Source organism: Pituophis catenifer, unplaced genomic scaffold, assembly GCF_029215685.1.
Source record: "Pituophis catenifer annectens isolate HBS135680 unplaced genomic scaffold, rPitCat1.0.hap2 SCAF_1, whole genome shotgun sequence".
NCBI lineage: Eukaryota > Metazoa > Chordata > Lepidosauria > Squamata > Colubridae > Pituophis > Pituophis catenifer.
Genome location: NW_027256881.1, coordinates 97,593,933 through 97,608,805, shown reverse-complemented (window position 1 = coordinate 97,608,805; position 14,873 = coordinate 97,593,933). Strand labels below are relative to the sequence as shown.

Here is a 14,873-nt window from a genome sequence, read left to right as displayed (position 1 = left end):
ATTGTATTTTCTTTTACACATCTTATTTTGTAATTAAATCACACACTTTTACCTTTATTTTATTTTTTATTTGATATTGCTGTGGAGACTAACCAATTAATCAATTACATTAAGAGGACATTAATTAATTATATTAACAAACACATTAAGATCGAAATACCCAGAATCAACCAGGGACAAGCCAAATGGGAGGTAATAGATACATTATAGGCATCAGCAGTAAGGACAGCAAATTTTATACCAATATTGTAAAGGCAATAGAGAAAGGGCCTTAGACATAGGAGGAAATCTCATGCTGGGACTTGGCAAATTGTATATTTAAAAAAGTGTATATAGGAACTAGCTGGACAATGTCAAAACTTTAGTGCATCTGGCCTCATTTGTGGAATCAAAATACAAAAGATAGTAAGAACTTCAGAGAAATGTACTGTTAACTGTTTTCTGCAGTTTCTATTATATTTAATAATAGCTTAGAATTTAAGGTTGCTTTGTTCTATGATCTCTGCAAAGTTGAGAATTAAATATTACAAGGTTACATAAAGACTCTTCTTGGAAGGTCATCTCTGATTCAAACCATTTGAAGGCACGTATCACACATTATTTTCCTCCACTGAGCTGGAAATAGGCTCAGGATCCTCCTGCATATCCCAGCAGAACCTGAAGGGCAGCTTTTCCATCCTCTCCTTAAAGACACGGTCAAATCTTTCACTCTGGGCAACAGTCATGAGGTTCTTCCAGTCCCCAACAATGCCTGGAAAGCAGTGGTTAAAAAAATGTCAACAGTATTTCTGTTCAATTAAACTAGAGGCTATTTGTGTCATCCTATTACCAAAATGAATGGGTGTCCATGTAGGAATGTATCTTTGTATGTATGTGTATGTACACACACACACAATCTCTCTCTCTCTCTGGGGTGGGTTCTAAAATATTTTACTACCGGTTCTGTGGGCATGGTTGATTTTGTGGGCATGGCTTGTGGGGGTAGTGTGACTGGGTGGGCGTGGCCGACTTTTTTTTTTAACTTTTAAAAGCATTATTTTTTACAACCTTAAGAGGTTGCAGAAAAAAATGCTTTTAGAAGCCTCTGACGATCAGGCAAATCAGCTGGGATCCCCAGAGGCTTTTAAAGGCATTTTTTTTTTTCTACAACTTCTTCGGCTGAAGAGGTTGCAGAAAAAAATGCAAAAAACATCCATAGATACACTCACAAGACATTTAATCGTCCACCCTTCTTTCACCCCCCCTCTGCCAGCAAAGCCTCTCCCGCTGATTCCTCCTCCTCCTCCCCCTCCCCCTCCTCCTCCTCCTCCTCCTCCTCTGGAGAAGCCCTGCTGAGGGTAAAGCGAGCTACTCTATCCTGCCCATCAGTTCCTTTTCCTTCCTCCCCTCGGTTCACCCGGCTCCATCAAAGCAGCGCCGGAGACGCCAGCCCAGCTTTTAACTGGTGCCCTGAGTTTGCACACTGAAAGGAGGCTCACTTAGCCCCTAGTGGGCGTCAAATGAAAACCCCAGCTGGCCTCCCCTCCCAAGCTCAGCAGCCACAAAGATGGAGGTACTTGTCTGGGGCTGGCGGCGGAGCCTGTGGAAGCCAAGGGGTGTCAAGGCGTCAAGGCGAACCCTCACATCTATGCCCCCCATGGTGCTCTTTCTTTCAGCTGCCCTTCTCCCGACCTTAACAACCCCTTGAAGAGAAGCTCGGTGCATCTTCCTCAGTTGTGACCGAGGGAGCGGGATGGGAAGTCCCTGCGCCTTGCGAGAGCAGAGCAGTCCCTGGTTTTAGGAAGAAGAAAGGCGCTAAGTGGGGTCAGGGATAGGCACGTCCTCGGCTCCTCCGTGGACACTTTTGTCAGCCAATCAGGCCTCCTTCCTTCCATCCCTCACCCGGGGATTTGCCGGGTCCCGTGCCTCCCATGCCGGCTGAGCGAAGCTAAAGATAGCCCAGGCATCTGGAGGAAGGGAGGGAGGGAAGCCCTGGCCTACTGCTGCTCCTGCTACCCGCCACCCCCCTTGCCCCCAGCAAGAGCGGTTCTTCTGCTGCCACTTTTCTGGCAGCACCAGGAGCGACTGCGAGGCAGAGAGGGCGGGGCAGGCTGTGGTGGCAGGCAGTTCTCGCCGGGAAACAGACAGGCTGCTCCTGGAGAAGGAGAAGCTGCCAGCGGGGAGGCAAGCCATCCCAGGAGGACTGGAGAAGAGCACAGCTTCTCACTCATGGAGATCTACTGGTGGGGAAATGGGCGTGGTAAGAGGTGTGCTGGCCAGGAAGCAGTTATGCTCCATGGCCAGAGAGGGTTGCACAAACATTTGCTGGAGTGAACGTGCAACCCTCTCCTGCCAGGGAGCATGGCCACTTCCTGGCTTGTGCATTTCTTACTGCTTTCCGCGACCACTTCCCCGCAGGTGGATCATCATGAGTGAGGAGCTGCGCTCTCCTCCAGTCCTCCTGGGGCAGCTCGCCTCCCCGCTGGCAGCTTCTCCTTTTCCAGGAGCAGCCTGTCTGTTACCTAGAGAGAACGGCCTGCCACCACAGCCTTCCCCCGCCCTGTCTGCCCTGCAGTTGCTCCTGGTGCTGCCGGAGAAGTGGCAGCATGAGAACCACTCTTGCTGGGGGCAAGGAGGTGGCGGTGGCAGGAGCAGCATGCCAGGGCTTCCCTCCTTCCCTCTCTCTCTCCAGAGGCCTGGGGCTATGCCAGATGTCTGGTCGGGTGGGGAGACAAGGAAGCCGTGGATGGCCCATCCTTGCCACACCACCCCCTCACCCTTGGCGGCAGCGGTTCTTGCACAGGACTGCCGGCAGGGGAGAGGGGATGGGGGCACGCTGCGGCAGCAGACCGTTCGAGCTGGCTTAGAGGTAACGTTCCTCCTCCTGCCAGCTTCAAGCTCAGCTCCAGGCAGCGTCCAGCCAGCCAAACCAGGCTTCTCCCTGCGGCAGCCCATGTAGATCCCAGGCAGCACAACTTTGGGGCCTTTCCTCATGGTGGCGGTGACGCAGGCAGGCAGCTGGGTGCACGGGAGTGACTGGTGGCAGCACTCCTGGCTGGCAAAGGGCGGAGTCCCGGGGCTGCATGTGGGCAATGACAGTGGGCGGGGTAAGTGAGCGGTGACTGCGCCGGGAACCGGTTCGGGGGCATGGCCAGCCAATGTTATTACCAGTTCTCTGAACTACTAAAATTTTCTAGATGTGGTTTCTAGTCTCCAACTACCATGCCTGCTATGGTAATTGACTAGGTGGCTTAGTGGCTAAGACGCTGAGCTTGTCGATTGGAAAGGTCGGCAGTTCGAATCCCTAGTAGAGGTCTCCTGCATGAGGAGGGGTTTGGACTAGATGACCTCCAAGGTCCATATCAACTCTGTTATTGTTATGACTGTTATAACTGTTATGAGTTTCTCAGAGTCTGAGAAACAGGATAATAATTTGCAAAACCTGGAACATTACACATTCCTCTGATATCAGAGGAATGCTTAGCTACCTCCCTGTCCATCAAACAGTATATACAAATCTGTATCTCTAATTTTTGGGCAAGAAGCTGATCCCCTTACCATTTTAACTAGAGCTGGACTACAGAGTGAAGGCTTGATAGAAGGGTAAAGATCTCTCGAACTAGAAGGGCTCAAGTGATTTCTCTGGCATAAGGATCTTGTTCTGGGAAGTCAGGGAACCAATGGTCTGCCAGTGAAGTTCTAAATGATCTGGAGTTCACCCTGCTGGAACCGGCCCCATGATTAATTGAAATGATTGATAGGTTTGGGTTTTTTTTAGCATTGGCTATGTCCCTGCAGGCTTAAAGGAGGCAGCTCTAAGACTGGAAGACAGTGCCCAGGGTAGAGAGCAAAGAAGATGTGTCTCCAACAGGCTAAAGTGGCCAGTATAAGATAGAACAATCTCATTCCTAAAGGATCATTAGACTGTGCAAGCAACAGACTAGACATTTTAATAGTCAGATAATATCCCTGGCAAAAAAAACTCTGTCAGGATAAAAAGAAGTCCACCAATTTAACACTGGTGCAGCTAAGAAAGCCTTATGGCTGCCTCAGACTAGTGCAACATCCTGAAGAGGCAGCAGAAAGAGAAGTTGTTAGAAAATGTACATACCACTCTACAAAAAGTGACTTTTAGTTGAAGGTGGCAATCACTTGGCATATTCATAAGCATACCCCTAGAATATACATTTCTATGGATTTACCTTTACGAAGAAAGACCCCTTTGCTAGAATCTGCTAAGGTAGGATTCACAGATGCATAGTTTGTTCTAGAATCCGCTTTCATGTTATCAAATGTAGCTTTATCCACCACATCATCCACCTCCTTTTCAGTTAGTTCTCTTCCTAGGAAGTGGCATATTTTCAGTACAGAACTTCTCAGATCCTGCAATTTGATACAGCTTTATATTAGTTCATCCATAACAATGGAGAAAAGAAGGAAAATGTTGCTGATAAATCATTTGTAGTTTTATTTTTTTAAAAAATGAACCGTATTCATTAAACACAGAAATCCATCCTTAGAACTGCTGCTTATGGGTTTCCAAGAGACAAGTTGTTGAGAAACTTTTTTGGATCTTAATATTTTGATGATTCAGACTCTTACATCCTTAGCAATCTTGGCTGCAACAGAAGCTGTTCAGTTCTCCAACCAAGCTAAATAAATGCTTTGGTCTCTCTTGAAAATGCACCTGAGTTGAGTCAACCTTCTATGAGCCAAAAGAGGAGAACATTATTTATTTTATTTTACTTTATTTTATTGATTAAATTCATATCCTGCCCATGTCACCAAGTGCTCACAAATATGCCTTTTATTAATCTTTTTGATACCAAGATGACTACATTCTAGTTTCATGGATCCTTCTCCTCCCTGTTGAAGAGGGGGCTCTTATGCTTCTTCAGAGACCTCACCATTCCTCCAGGAGTTCACCAAAATAACCAAAGTTCAGTGGTCACCCCAACTACTCCTTGTTGGAATAAGTTATTCTACACATTCCTCCCTTTCTAAAGCCTCTTGTGCTTGATGGTTGTAGTACAGTGGACTAAAGCACTGTTATTAACATCTGCTGCTTGCAATTACTGCAAGTTCAAACCTCACCAGGCTCAAAGTTGACTCAGCCTTCCATCCTTTCAAAGGTAGGTGAAATGAGGACCCAGATTGTGGGGGCAATAAGCTGATTTTGTATAAATATACAAAAGTATGAAGGCTATTGCTTAATGCATTGTAAGGTGCCCTGAGTCTCCGGAGAAGGGCAGCATATAAATTAAAGCAAAAAAATAAAATAAAAATTGCATTATACATTTACACATCTTACCTTTTTCATTTCTTCATAAGAAAGGAAGAGAATATTGAAATCACCCTTATGAGTGTACCAGCCTTCTACATGGTCAAGCCATAAACTATTGGGCACTGATAGGAGAGAAATGAATTTGGCATAAATATGACAATCTTCAAAGTCACTTGGTTTAATTGTTTATCTGGGCACTGCAATATTGCTGCTAACAATCCGTCTCAGGGATACATTCTGAATGCTTGAATTTCTTCCATTTATTCTTATGACCGGATGGGCCTACGGATTAAAGCTCAATTGATGGGCCACCTTAATAACGCTGAATGCGGAGAGGAGAGAGAAGGAATGGGAGCCGTAACTAATGTGATTACGTACTCTCACTTGTTAAGGGGAAAGTTTTGTCAAGATGCTGCTCTATTGTTTTGTTTCTTTTGCTTTTCTTTATTTGGATCTTTGGGCAATCTGAATTAATGTTTTATACATTTGCAAATATCAGACTTACATTAGCTCTCTTCTGTGTCCAACCCTTAAATGTTCCCCATGTGATTTCATGTGTCTATTTTTTTAGTTTTCTTATATATTTTTTTTAAAAAATAAGGATAACTCTCTATTTTTTCATTGCACTGCAATGAAAAAGACTAATATAACAATGATAATAATAACAATAACAATGGCAACAATAATAATACTAACCCCTGATTTTAAATCCAATTATTTATTTCCCTCAATTATTCCATATATTAAATGGCTCCTCATATTTCTTCTCTCTCTTCCTTAATAAGCTACCTTCTCTTGCCATTCCCATCCACTTTTGCATCATGAGTTATTTAAGGAATCCTGCATTCTTCTCCACTCATCCATCCCATTATAAACGGTTTGCATATAGTTTATGGAAATAATTGAATGAGGATTGAAAATAACTATTCTTATCTTATTTTAAGGAGGGGAGGTGGATTGTTTGCCACTTGCAGGAAGTGGATTGAATTCATATCTCTTGTCCAAAAGAAAAATTAACTTGATTGTGATTAAGTTCTTACCTTTGCCAGCCAAAAACTTCTCCAAGTAAGCATCAAACTCTTGTGATGTTTCCATCATGGTTAGAATTTTGTAAAAATGATAGCTAGAAATCAAGACATCCTTTGGATTTCTAAACACATAAATAATCTGTAGAAGAAGAAAGTATCTAGTTAAAAATGATCCTCAGAGACTCCAGTTAGAGTGAATACAGCAGGAAAAAACTGGGATTGGTCGAAAAACCTTGAAGCTTGGTGGACCTTAGGGGACTTTCTGGAGGACAAAACTCCATTTGTACTTTATTTCACAATACAATAACTTCCCATAGATAAAAATATATCTACAATCTCTCTCTCTCCCTCCCTCCCACTCCCTCTCCACCTCTCCCACTCCACCTCTCCCCCTCTCATCTATCTATCTATCTATCTATCTATCTATCTATCTATCTATCTATCTATCTATCTATCTATAATTTTAATTATTTATTAATTAAATAAAATACATAAAAACCCTGTGATGAAATTCAATTTTTTTTACTATTGGTTCTGTGGGCATGGCTTGGTGAGCGTGGCATGGCTTGGTGGGCAAGGCATGGGAAGGATACTGCAAAATCCCCATTCCCTCCCCACCCCTTGGGGAGGGTTATTGCAAAATCTCCATTCCCACCCCACTCTGGGGCCAGCCAGAGGTGGTTTTTGCCGGTTCTCCGAACTACTCAAAATTTCTGCTACCAGTTCTCCAGAACCTGTCAGAACCTGCTGGATTTCATCCCTGCCTGAGCTCCATGCAAAGGGTAAGTTCCTATTACTTGCCTCAGCAATAGGGGAAGTAATAGGGGAAGGGCAAAAAAGGTCATCCCTAAAACTCCCCAGCTGACAGGTTCTCAACATGCCTTTCCTACTGGACTTGATGGAATGGGTAGAGGTAACTGAGGACAGAGGTCCTTCAAATGACCTGTTCCCAATTCCTGAAGGACTTTAAAGGTCATAACTAGGAAATTTGAACCACAAGAAGAATCAAAGAGATAGCCAATGTAGTTTCCAAAGCAGAAGTGCAATGTATACAGTTCTTGGAGAACTTACATTTGCACCCACTGAAGTTTCTGAATACTTTAAGGGCTGTTGTAAAAAACAGCTCCGCATTAAAGCTATTACAGACCTCCTGATGCACAGAAAGCATTTGATAATGTTAAATGGGAATTCATTTTAAATCAAATAAAGTATATGGAATTTGGGGAAAAATTTATAAGGATGTGCAGAGCAATTTACTTAGAACAAGAAGCAAAAGTGGCAATTAATGGGGAAACAACAAGGGACTTCCAAATCCAGAAAGGTACGAGACAGGACTGTCCACTATCACCCCTACTGTTTATTTTATCATTAGAAGCATTGAATAGAGTAATTCGAGAAGATATCCAAATTAAAGGTTTGAAGATCAGAAATGAAATTTTTAAATTGCAAGCGTTTGCAGACATCTCGTCTTTATTATTGAAGAGCCACTGCAATTGGGCGTACGGCTAATGGAAGTACTGGAGGAATATGGGGAGGTAGCCGGCTTAAAGATAAATAAGGACAAAACAAAAATGTTAGTAAAAAACATGACGAAGGAGCAAAAAAAGAGATATAGAGGGAAAAATTGATATTCAGATAGTTAAAAAAGTTAGATATCTAGGGATTCAATTGACATCAAGATGCGTGCTGCTTAAAGAGAAAAATTACGATAGACTAATTGAGCAAATTAAAATTGATTTAGAAAGATGGGAAGATTGCAACTCTCCTTTATGGGGAGGGTTGCTACGATTAAAATGAACATGCTACCCAAAATTTTATATTTATTTCAATGTATACCAATCCGGCTCAAAAAAGATTTCTTTACAAATTTGAATAGAATCATAGCAAAATTTATATGGCAGGGCAAAAAGCTAAGAATTAAATTAAAATTATAACAAGATGCAAAAGAAAGAGGAGGATTTGGTCTTCCAAATTGGGAAAAATATCGGCAAGCTGCAGCCCTGGTTTAGGTAAGTGATTGGCTACACCTCAAAAATAGAAGACTGTTGACACTAGAAGGACATGAACTTCAAATAGGGTGGCACGCTATCATCTGGGAAGTGAAGTATAAGGTTCACCAGTACTTCCAAAGGCATTATATTAGGAGGGCACTTTTAGATATTTGGATTAAGACCGAAAGAAGTAACTATATAGACATCCCCAGTTGGATATCAACAGTAGAAATGCTCAAACATCCTAATGTTCTCAAAACGGGAGGGACTATTACATATAAAGAATTATTAAACGTGAAAGGGGAATTAAAATCAAGGAAGAAGTTAAAGGAAGAAGGAATAGAATTAGAATTGTGGATATACCTACAAATACAATCCAAATTTACAAAGGATAAAAAAGAGCGGGATATCAAAGCTATTACAATCCTCCATCCAGGAGGGCATGAGAGACTGAGAGTAGCAATTGTAAAAAGGATTTTATGGCTAAAGATAGGATTCCTCAACTTGGCATCCTCCAAATATGTTAAGATAGAAACTGACTATGCCGCACAAAAAGTTCCAATCCATCTGGAAATGATGGATATAGATGATCACTCAGATTCGGGAAGATTTGGACTCCGACTGGGTAGTCTCAGGGGGAGAGACAGGGGCAGGTCTTGAGAATGTTATCTGGGATGAGTTTGATCCTGTGACCCCTGAGGACGTGGACAGGATTCTGGGTAGACTGAACGCGACCACTTGTTTATTGGACCCGTGTCCTTCCTGGTTAGTACTGGCTTCCCGGAAAGTGACACGAGGCTGGCTCCAGGGGATTATAAATGCTTCGCTGGGTGAGGGTGACTTTCCTGCCACCTTGAAAGAGGCAGTGGTGAGGCCTCTCCTCAAGAAGTCTTCCCTGGACCCGGCAATGTTGGTAAATTATCGTCCGGTCTCCAACCTTCGCTTTGTTGCGAAGGTTGTTGAGAGTGTGGTCGCGCAACAGCTCCCCCAGTACCTGGATAAAACGACGTATCTGGATCCGTTCCAGTCGGGCTTCAGGCCCGGGTACAGCATGGAAACGGCATTGGTCACGTTGGTTGATGATCTCTGGAGGGCTCGGGACAGGGGGTGCTCCTCTGTCCTGGTCCTGTTAGATCTCTCAGCGGCTTTTGATACCATTGACCGATACCATTTGATATCATGCTGCACCGGTTGGAAGAGTTGGGGGTGGGAGGCACTGTGTTGCAGTGGTTCTCCTCCTTTCTCTCTGACCGGTCGCAGTCTGTGTTGACAGGGGGACAGAGGTTGACCCCGAGGCCCCTCATATGTGGGGTGCCGCAAGGGTCGGTCCTCTCGCCTCTCCTGTTCAACATTTATGTGAAGCCGCTGGGCGAGATCATCCGTGGTTTCGGGGTGGAGTACCATCAGTACGCTGACGACACCCAGCTGTACATCTCCACCCCGGATCACCCCAATGATGTCCTTGAAGTGGTGTCCCGGTGCCTGGAGGCTGTACGGATCTGGATGGGGAGGAACAGGCTCAGGCTCAACCCATCCAAGACCGAGTGGCTGTGGTTTCCGACGTCCTGATATAGTCAGTTGATGCCATCACTGACTATTGGGGGCAAATCATTGGCCCCCACGGAGAGGGCTCGCAACTTGGGCGTCCTCCTGGATTCACGGCTGTCTTTAGAAGAGCACTTGAAGGCCGTGATCGGGAGGATTTTTCATCAGGTTCGCCTGATTCGCCAGTTGCGTCCCTTTCTGGATTGGGACTCGTTACGCACGGTCACTCATGCCCTTGTCACCTCCCACCTGGACTATTGCAACGCTCTCTACATGGGGCTCCCCTTGAGGAGCACCCGGAGGCTCCAATTGGCGCAGAGTGCGGCTGCGCGGGTGGTAATGGGAGCGACATGGGGTTCCCATGTAACACCCCTCCTGCGTGAGCTGCACTGGCTGCCGGTGGTCTTCCGGGTGCACTTCAAGGTTCTGGTTACCACCTTTAAAGAGCTCCATGGCTTAGGACCTGGGTACTTGCGGGACCACCTACTACCACCAATAGCCTCCCACCGGCCGGTACACTCCCATAGAGAGGGGCTCCTCCGGGTGCCATCAGCCAAACAATGCCGACTGGCGGCCCCCAGGGGGAGAGCCTTCTCTGTGGGGGCACCTACTATCTGGAACGAGCTCCCCCCAGAGATACGGAGGATCCCGGATCTGTGCACCTTCCGCCGCGCCTTAAAGACCTTACTATTTCACCAGGCCGGCCTGGCCTAATTTTCCCCCTCTTTTATAAAAGATTTTTAAAATTTTAAATATCTTTTAGTATTTTATATATTCAATTTTAAATTGGTTTTAAAAGTTTGGGGTTTTAAATTTGTTGGGGCCAAAATTATTTAATTTGATTTTATTCTATTTTAAATTTTGTATGTATGTGTTTATATTGTTTGGCTGTGCACCGCCCTGAGTCCTTTGGGAGTAGGGCGGTATAGAAATCTAATAAAATGAAAAATGAAATGAAAAGTGTCATTTTGGAAAAAGTAACATGAAAGATTAAATATCTCTGTATGGATCTTCAGTTCGGTTCCATTTCGGCCAAGCATGAGATTCCGGGTTCCATATTTTATTTGAGTTATTTTTACTCAGCCTGCGAATCACCAAACATAATGGAACAATGTAACATCTCTTCATTTGCATTTATTTCTCAATAGAACATTCAGATGCAGAGGTTAAAAAAAAAGAAGAAGAAGACAGACAGCTCCCCATTCCACCCCACAAGTTACCAAAATATGTCCTACCTTTGCTCTTTTATTTCGTAATCCTTTGGGTGCCAAATAGTGGGGCAGATGGGTACAAATGACACGAGGTGATGGGCGACTAGGTAAATCTACAAAGTAAACATTATACTCTAGCCATGGTGCCCTGTCAATCAGGGTAATATTTTCAGTTCCATCTCGATGACCTTCATAAAGAATCAAGCTCACAATGTTCTGAGTCCATACGGTGCCTGTAAACAAGAAATAATTAAATTAATTCATCCAGGGCTGTCATTATTTGGAGAATGTTCAACACATAAAAAAACAAGAAAAAATCAAGCAATCAGTCTACTTATCGGAGAAGATGGCAAAGAAGAAATGGGGAGTAGAGAGAAAGCAGAACTACTTAATTCATACATCACATCTATCTTCATACAAAAAAAGGAAAACACTACTGAAGGAATTGGCAGACATAATTTCAGAACCATTGAAACGTATCTTTCAAAGTTCTTGGATCACCGGCAAAATACCTGAGGACTGGAAAAGAGCTGGTGTGGCCCCTATCTTCCAAACAGGGAAAAAAGAAAAACTGATTCAGGAAATTTGAGACCAATCAGCCTGACATCAATACTTGGGAAGATCTTGGAAAAAATAGTCAGGCAACAAATCTGTGAACAACCTAGAAGCAAATAGGGTTATAACCAGAAGCCAACATGGCTTCATTGAAAACAGATCATGCCAAATAAATCTTATTTCATTCTTCAACAAAGTGACCAAATTAGTAGATGAGTGAAATGCTGTGAACATAGTGTACTTAGATTTCAATAAAGCATTTTAGAAACTCGATCACAACCTACTTCTTGGCAAGCTAATAAAATGTGGGATAGATAGCCCTACAACTAGGTGGGTTTATAACTGACTGACAAACTGTACTCAACATGTAGTCTTCAACAGAACTACAACCACATGGAGGGAAATACTCTTCAATATCTTCATAAATGATATAGATGATTTTCCAAAGCACAAAGGGCATCATAGAGAAAGGATTAAAGGAGATTATGGAAACAATGGAAAATACTATACAAGAAGAGGTGGGTTTCAGCAGGTTCTGACCATTTTTGGAGTACCAGTAGCGGAAATTTTGAGTAGTTCGGAGAACCGGTAGTAAAAATTCTGACTGGCCCAACCCTCATCTATTCTCTGCCTCTTGAGTCCCAGCTGATCTGGAGAAAATGGGGACTTTATAGTAACCTTTCCCTGGATTGGAGAGGGAATGGAGATTTTACAGTATCCTTCCCCTGCCACACCCACCAAGCCATTCCCACCAAACCGTGCCATGCCCACCAAACCCATAGAACCAGTAGTAAAAAATTTTGAAATCCACCACTGTATACAAGGGATGATGAGTAAAGATGAAGACGCCCAGAAAAGGGAGAACCAGTGAACAAAACTGGAAGACAAGGCAGAGATATTAATAAAAATAACAGTGATTGGTGAATTAAATCAAGGGGGAAATATTTTAAGAGAGTTGAAAAGTGAATTGGAGAAAGGGAGATAGGGGCCTGGGCAGATATTTTGGAAGCTAGGCAGTGGAAGAGAATAGAGATTGGAGAAATACTTAGACTGAATATCCAAGAAATAGATGCAAACAGTGATCAAGATCCAAGATAGGAATATGGGAGGCAAGTCAAAAAAAAGCATAGGAACCAAAGTATTGAAGCAGACAAGAGACGATGGATAGAAAGGAAAGAATTTCTCTTTTTTGTTGTTGTTCTGATTTGCTTTTCTTCTTTCTCTCCCTTCTTTTTTAGAACCGTGGCATAATTAGAAGTTAGGTAGGATAGAAAGAAAACGTCATTTAATAAAAGAGTGACAAGTTAGAATAGAGATAGAAATAAGAGAAAGGGGGAATATTAGTGTATACATTTTTACATAATAAAATAAAAGCAATAACAAGAGGGAAGCTTAGAAATTGAATGGCGGTAGTAATATGTATGATTAAATAATATGGTGAGTGGTGTTAGAGCAATATATTAAAACATGGAATAATTAAATAATGATAGACTATAATTTAATATAAATGTGTATTATTATTATTAGAAATATATAAATTGGTTGAATGTAAAACTATGATCAATTTTACCAGTTCTATTTGTATTAGAATGCATGACACCCAGGTGCCACACTGTTCATGCATTGATATGTATATGTAAAATAAAATATAAAGCTTGAAAAAAAAATAAAGATCCAAAAAGATCTTGACAGATTTAAATACCGGACCTTATCTAACAAAACGAAATTAAACAGAGGTAAAAGTAAGATATTTCACTTAGGCAAGAAAAACCAACCACATAACTACAGACTAGGTGAAACATGGCTTAATCCCAGTAACTATGAGAGGGATCTTGGAGTCCTAGAGGAAAATAATTTAAATATGAGTCAACAATATGTGGCAACAGCAAAATACCAATGCGATCCTAGGCTGCATTAACAGAGGGATAGAATCAAGATCAAGTGAAGTTGTAGTACCACTTTACAAAGCCTTAATACAACCACACTTGGAATATTGCATCCAGTTCTGGTCACCGCAATATAAAAAAGATTGAGAGTTGAATTGAGACTCTGGAAAGAGTGTAGAGAAGAACGGCACACATGATTAGGGTGCTGTAGGCTAAAACATACCAAGAACAGCTACAGGAATTGGGTATGTCTAGTCTAATGAAAAGGAGGACTAGGGGTGACATGATAGCACTGCTCCAATATTTGAGGGACTTCTACAAAGATGAGGGGGTCAAACCATTTTCCAAAGCACCCAAAGGCAAGACAAGAAACAATGGATGGAAACTAATCAAGGAGAGAAGCAACCTAGAACTAAGGATAAAGTTCCTGACAAAGAGAGCAATCAACCAAAGGAATACCTTGCTTTCAGAAGTTGTGGTGCTCCATTATTTACAGATTTACAGCTTTATTTTACCTGCATTTCATCTTCTATGCTAAGTGTTAAAATCTGTTTAAAGCTTGATACAGTTGCAGCAACCAAAGTACTGAAAAACTGAATAAAAGCACTGGATACAAAACCAACTCTTCCTTGGAAGACATCTTTGAATTTACCTGATTTAGGATATGTGATTATAAATGTATCATCATCTCGGATTTCAAAACTTTCCAGTGAATCTATTTTTTCAGGTGAGGACAGCACTGGTAGAAAATAACATCCTTTGTGTAGATATAGGTCCTTCCCTGATGGCTCCATTGCCTCACCTGTTGATATAATAGAGAAATTGAAAATAGTTCCTGTATTCAATGTTGAATTAATTCAATTCTTTCAAAATCCTGATTCTTGGCAACATGAAGAAAAACACATTCAATTATTTTATCTAATTATTTCGTTAATTAGTGTCATGAGCTCAATTTTCACCCACAAAGCTTTCCATTGCAAAGAGTAAATTTGCTACTCTTCTTGCCATCTAAAAGTTCTACGTAGAAGACAAAGTTTGAATCACAGTACTTAGAACATACTAGTTGCAATTCTTTTCTTACCTTACTTTGAGTACTATGTACTCTTATACATCTGGCAGTCACTCACGTCATGCCTAAAAGCCAACTTTATTTACAGTACTTTTTCAATGTTTTTCTATTCCTGATCCTCAAATATTTAAGGAAGACTGGTCTTTAGTCAAACATTGTATCAGCACTGAATCTGCATTTAAAAAAAAAGAGCTAAAGAACATGGTAGAACATGATTAAATAATAACCTAAGTAACAAGAATGGCAGAGATGGAGGAAACCTTCGCTATTTTACTAAGAAAAGCATTACTTGAAAACCATGATAGATGACAGAGGTCTATATCTG

General features: G+C 42.2%; 1 protein-coding gene across 3 annotated transcripts; it reads right to left on the bottom strand.

Moving 5' to 3' along the window:
* Positions 1-45: 45 nt before the first annotated feature.
* Positions 46-14,581, bottom strand: LOC139308864 (amine sulfotransferase-like). 3 transcript variants are annotated; one of them, XM_070932793.1, is made up of 7 exons: positions 14,561-14,581; positions 14,132-14,281; positions 11,063-11,271; positions 6,304-6,430; positions 5,291-5,385; positions 4,182-4,362; positions 46-751 (listed from the first exon to the last, which is right to left on the bottom strand). In XM_070932793.1, the coding sequence occupies exons 2-7, from the start codon at positions 14,271-14,273 to the stop codon at positions 591-593; spliced, it is 915 nt and encodes a 304-aa protein (XP_070788894.1). In that variant the 5' UTR covers positions 14,274-14,281; positions 14,561-14,581; the 3' UTR covers positions 46-590. The 3 variants fall into 3 exon arrangements, with proteins under 3 accessions (XP_070788894.1, XP_070788895.1, XP_070788896.1); XM_070932794.1 differs by lacking the exon at positions 14,561-14,581 and adding an exon at positions 14,443-14,479; XM_070932795.1 differs by lacking the exon at positions 46-751 and adding an exon at positions 2,712-3,640.
* Between the last annotated feature and the right edge of the window lie 292 nt (positions 14,582-14,873).

Bases quoted from the DNA above. Each gene is read 5' to 3' on its own strand.
- LOC139308864 (XM_070932793.1), bottom strand. From the start codon at position 14,273: ATGGAGCCATCAGGGAAGGACCTATATCTACACAAAGGATGTTATTTT. The intron at 6,431-11,062 runs GTAGGACATATT...CTTCTTCTACAG, and splicing joins TACGAAATAAAAGAGCAAAG to ATTATTTATGTGTTTAGAAA. The intron at 752-4,181 runs GTAAATCCATAG...ACTGCTTTCCAG, and splicing joins AGGGGTCTTTCTTCGTAAAG to GCATTGTTGGGGACTGGAAG.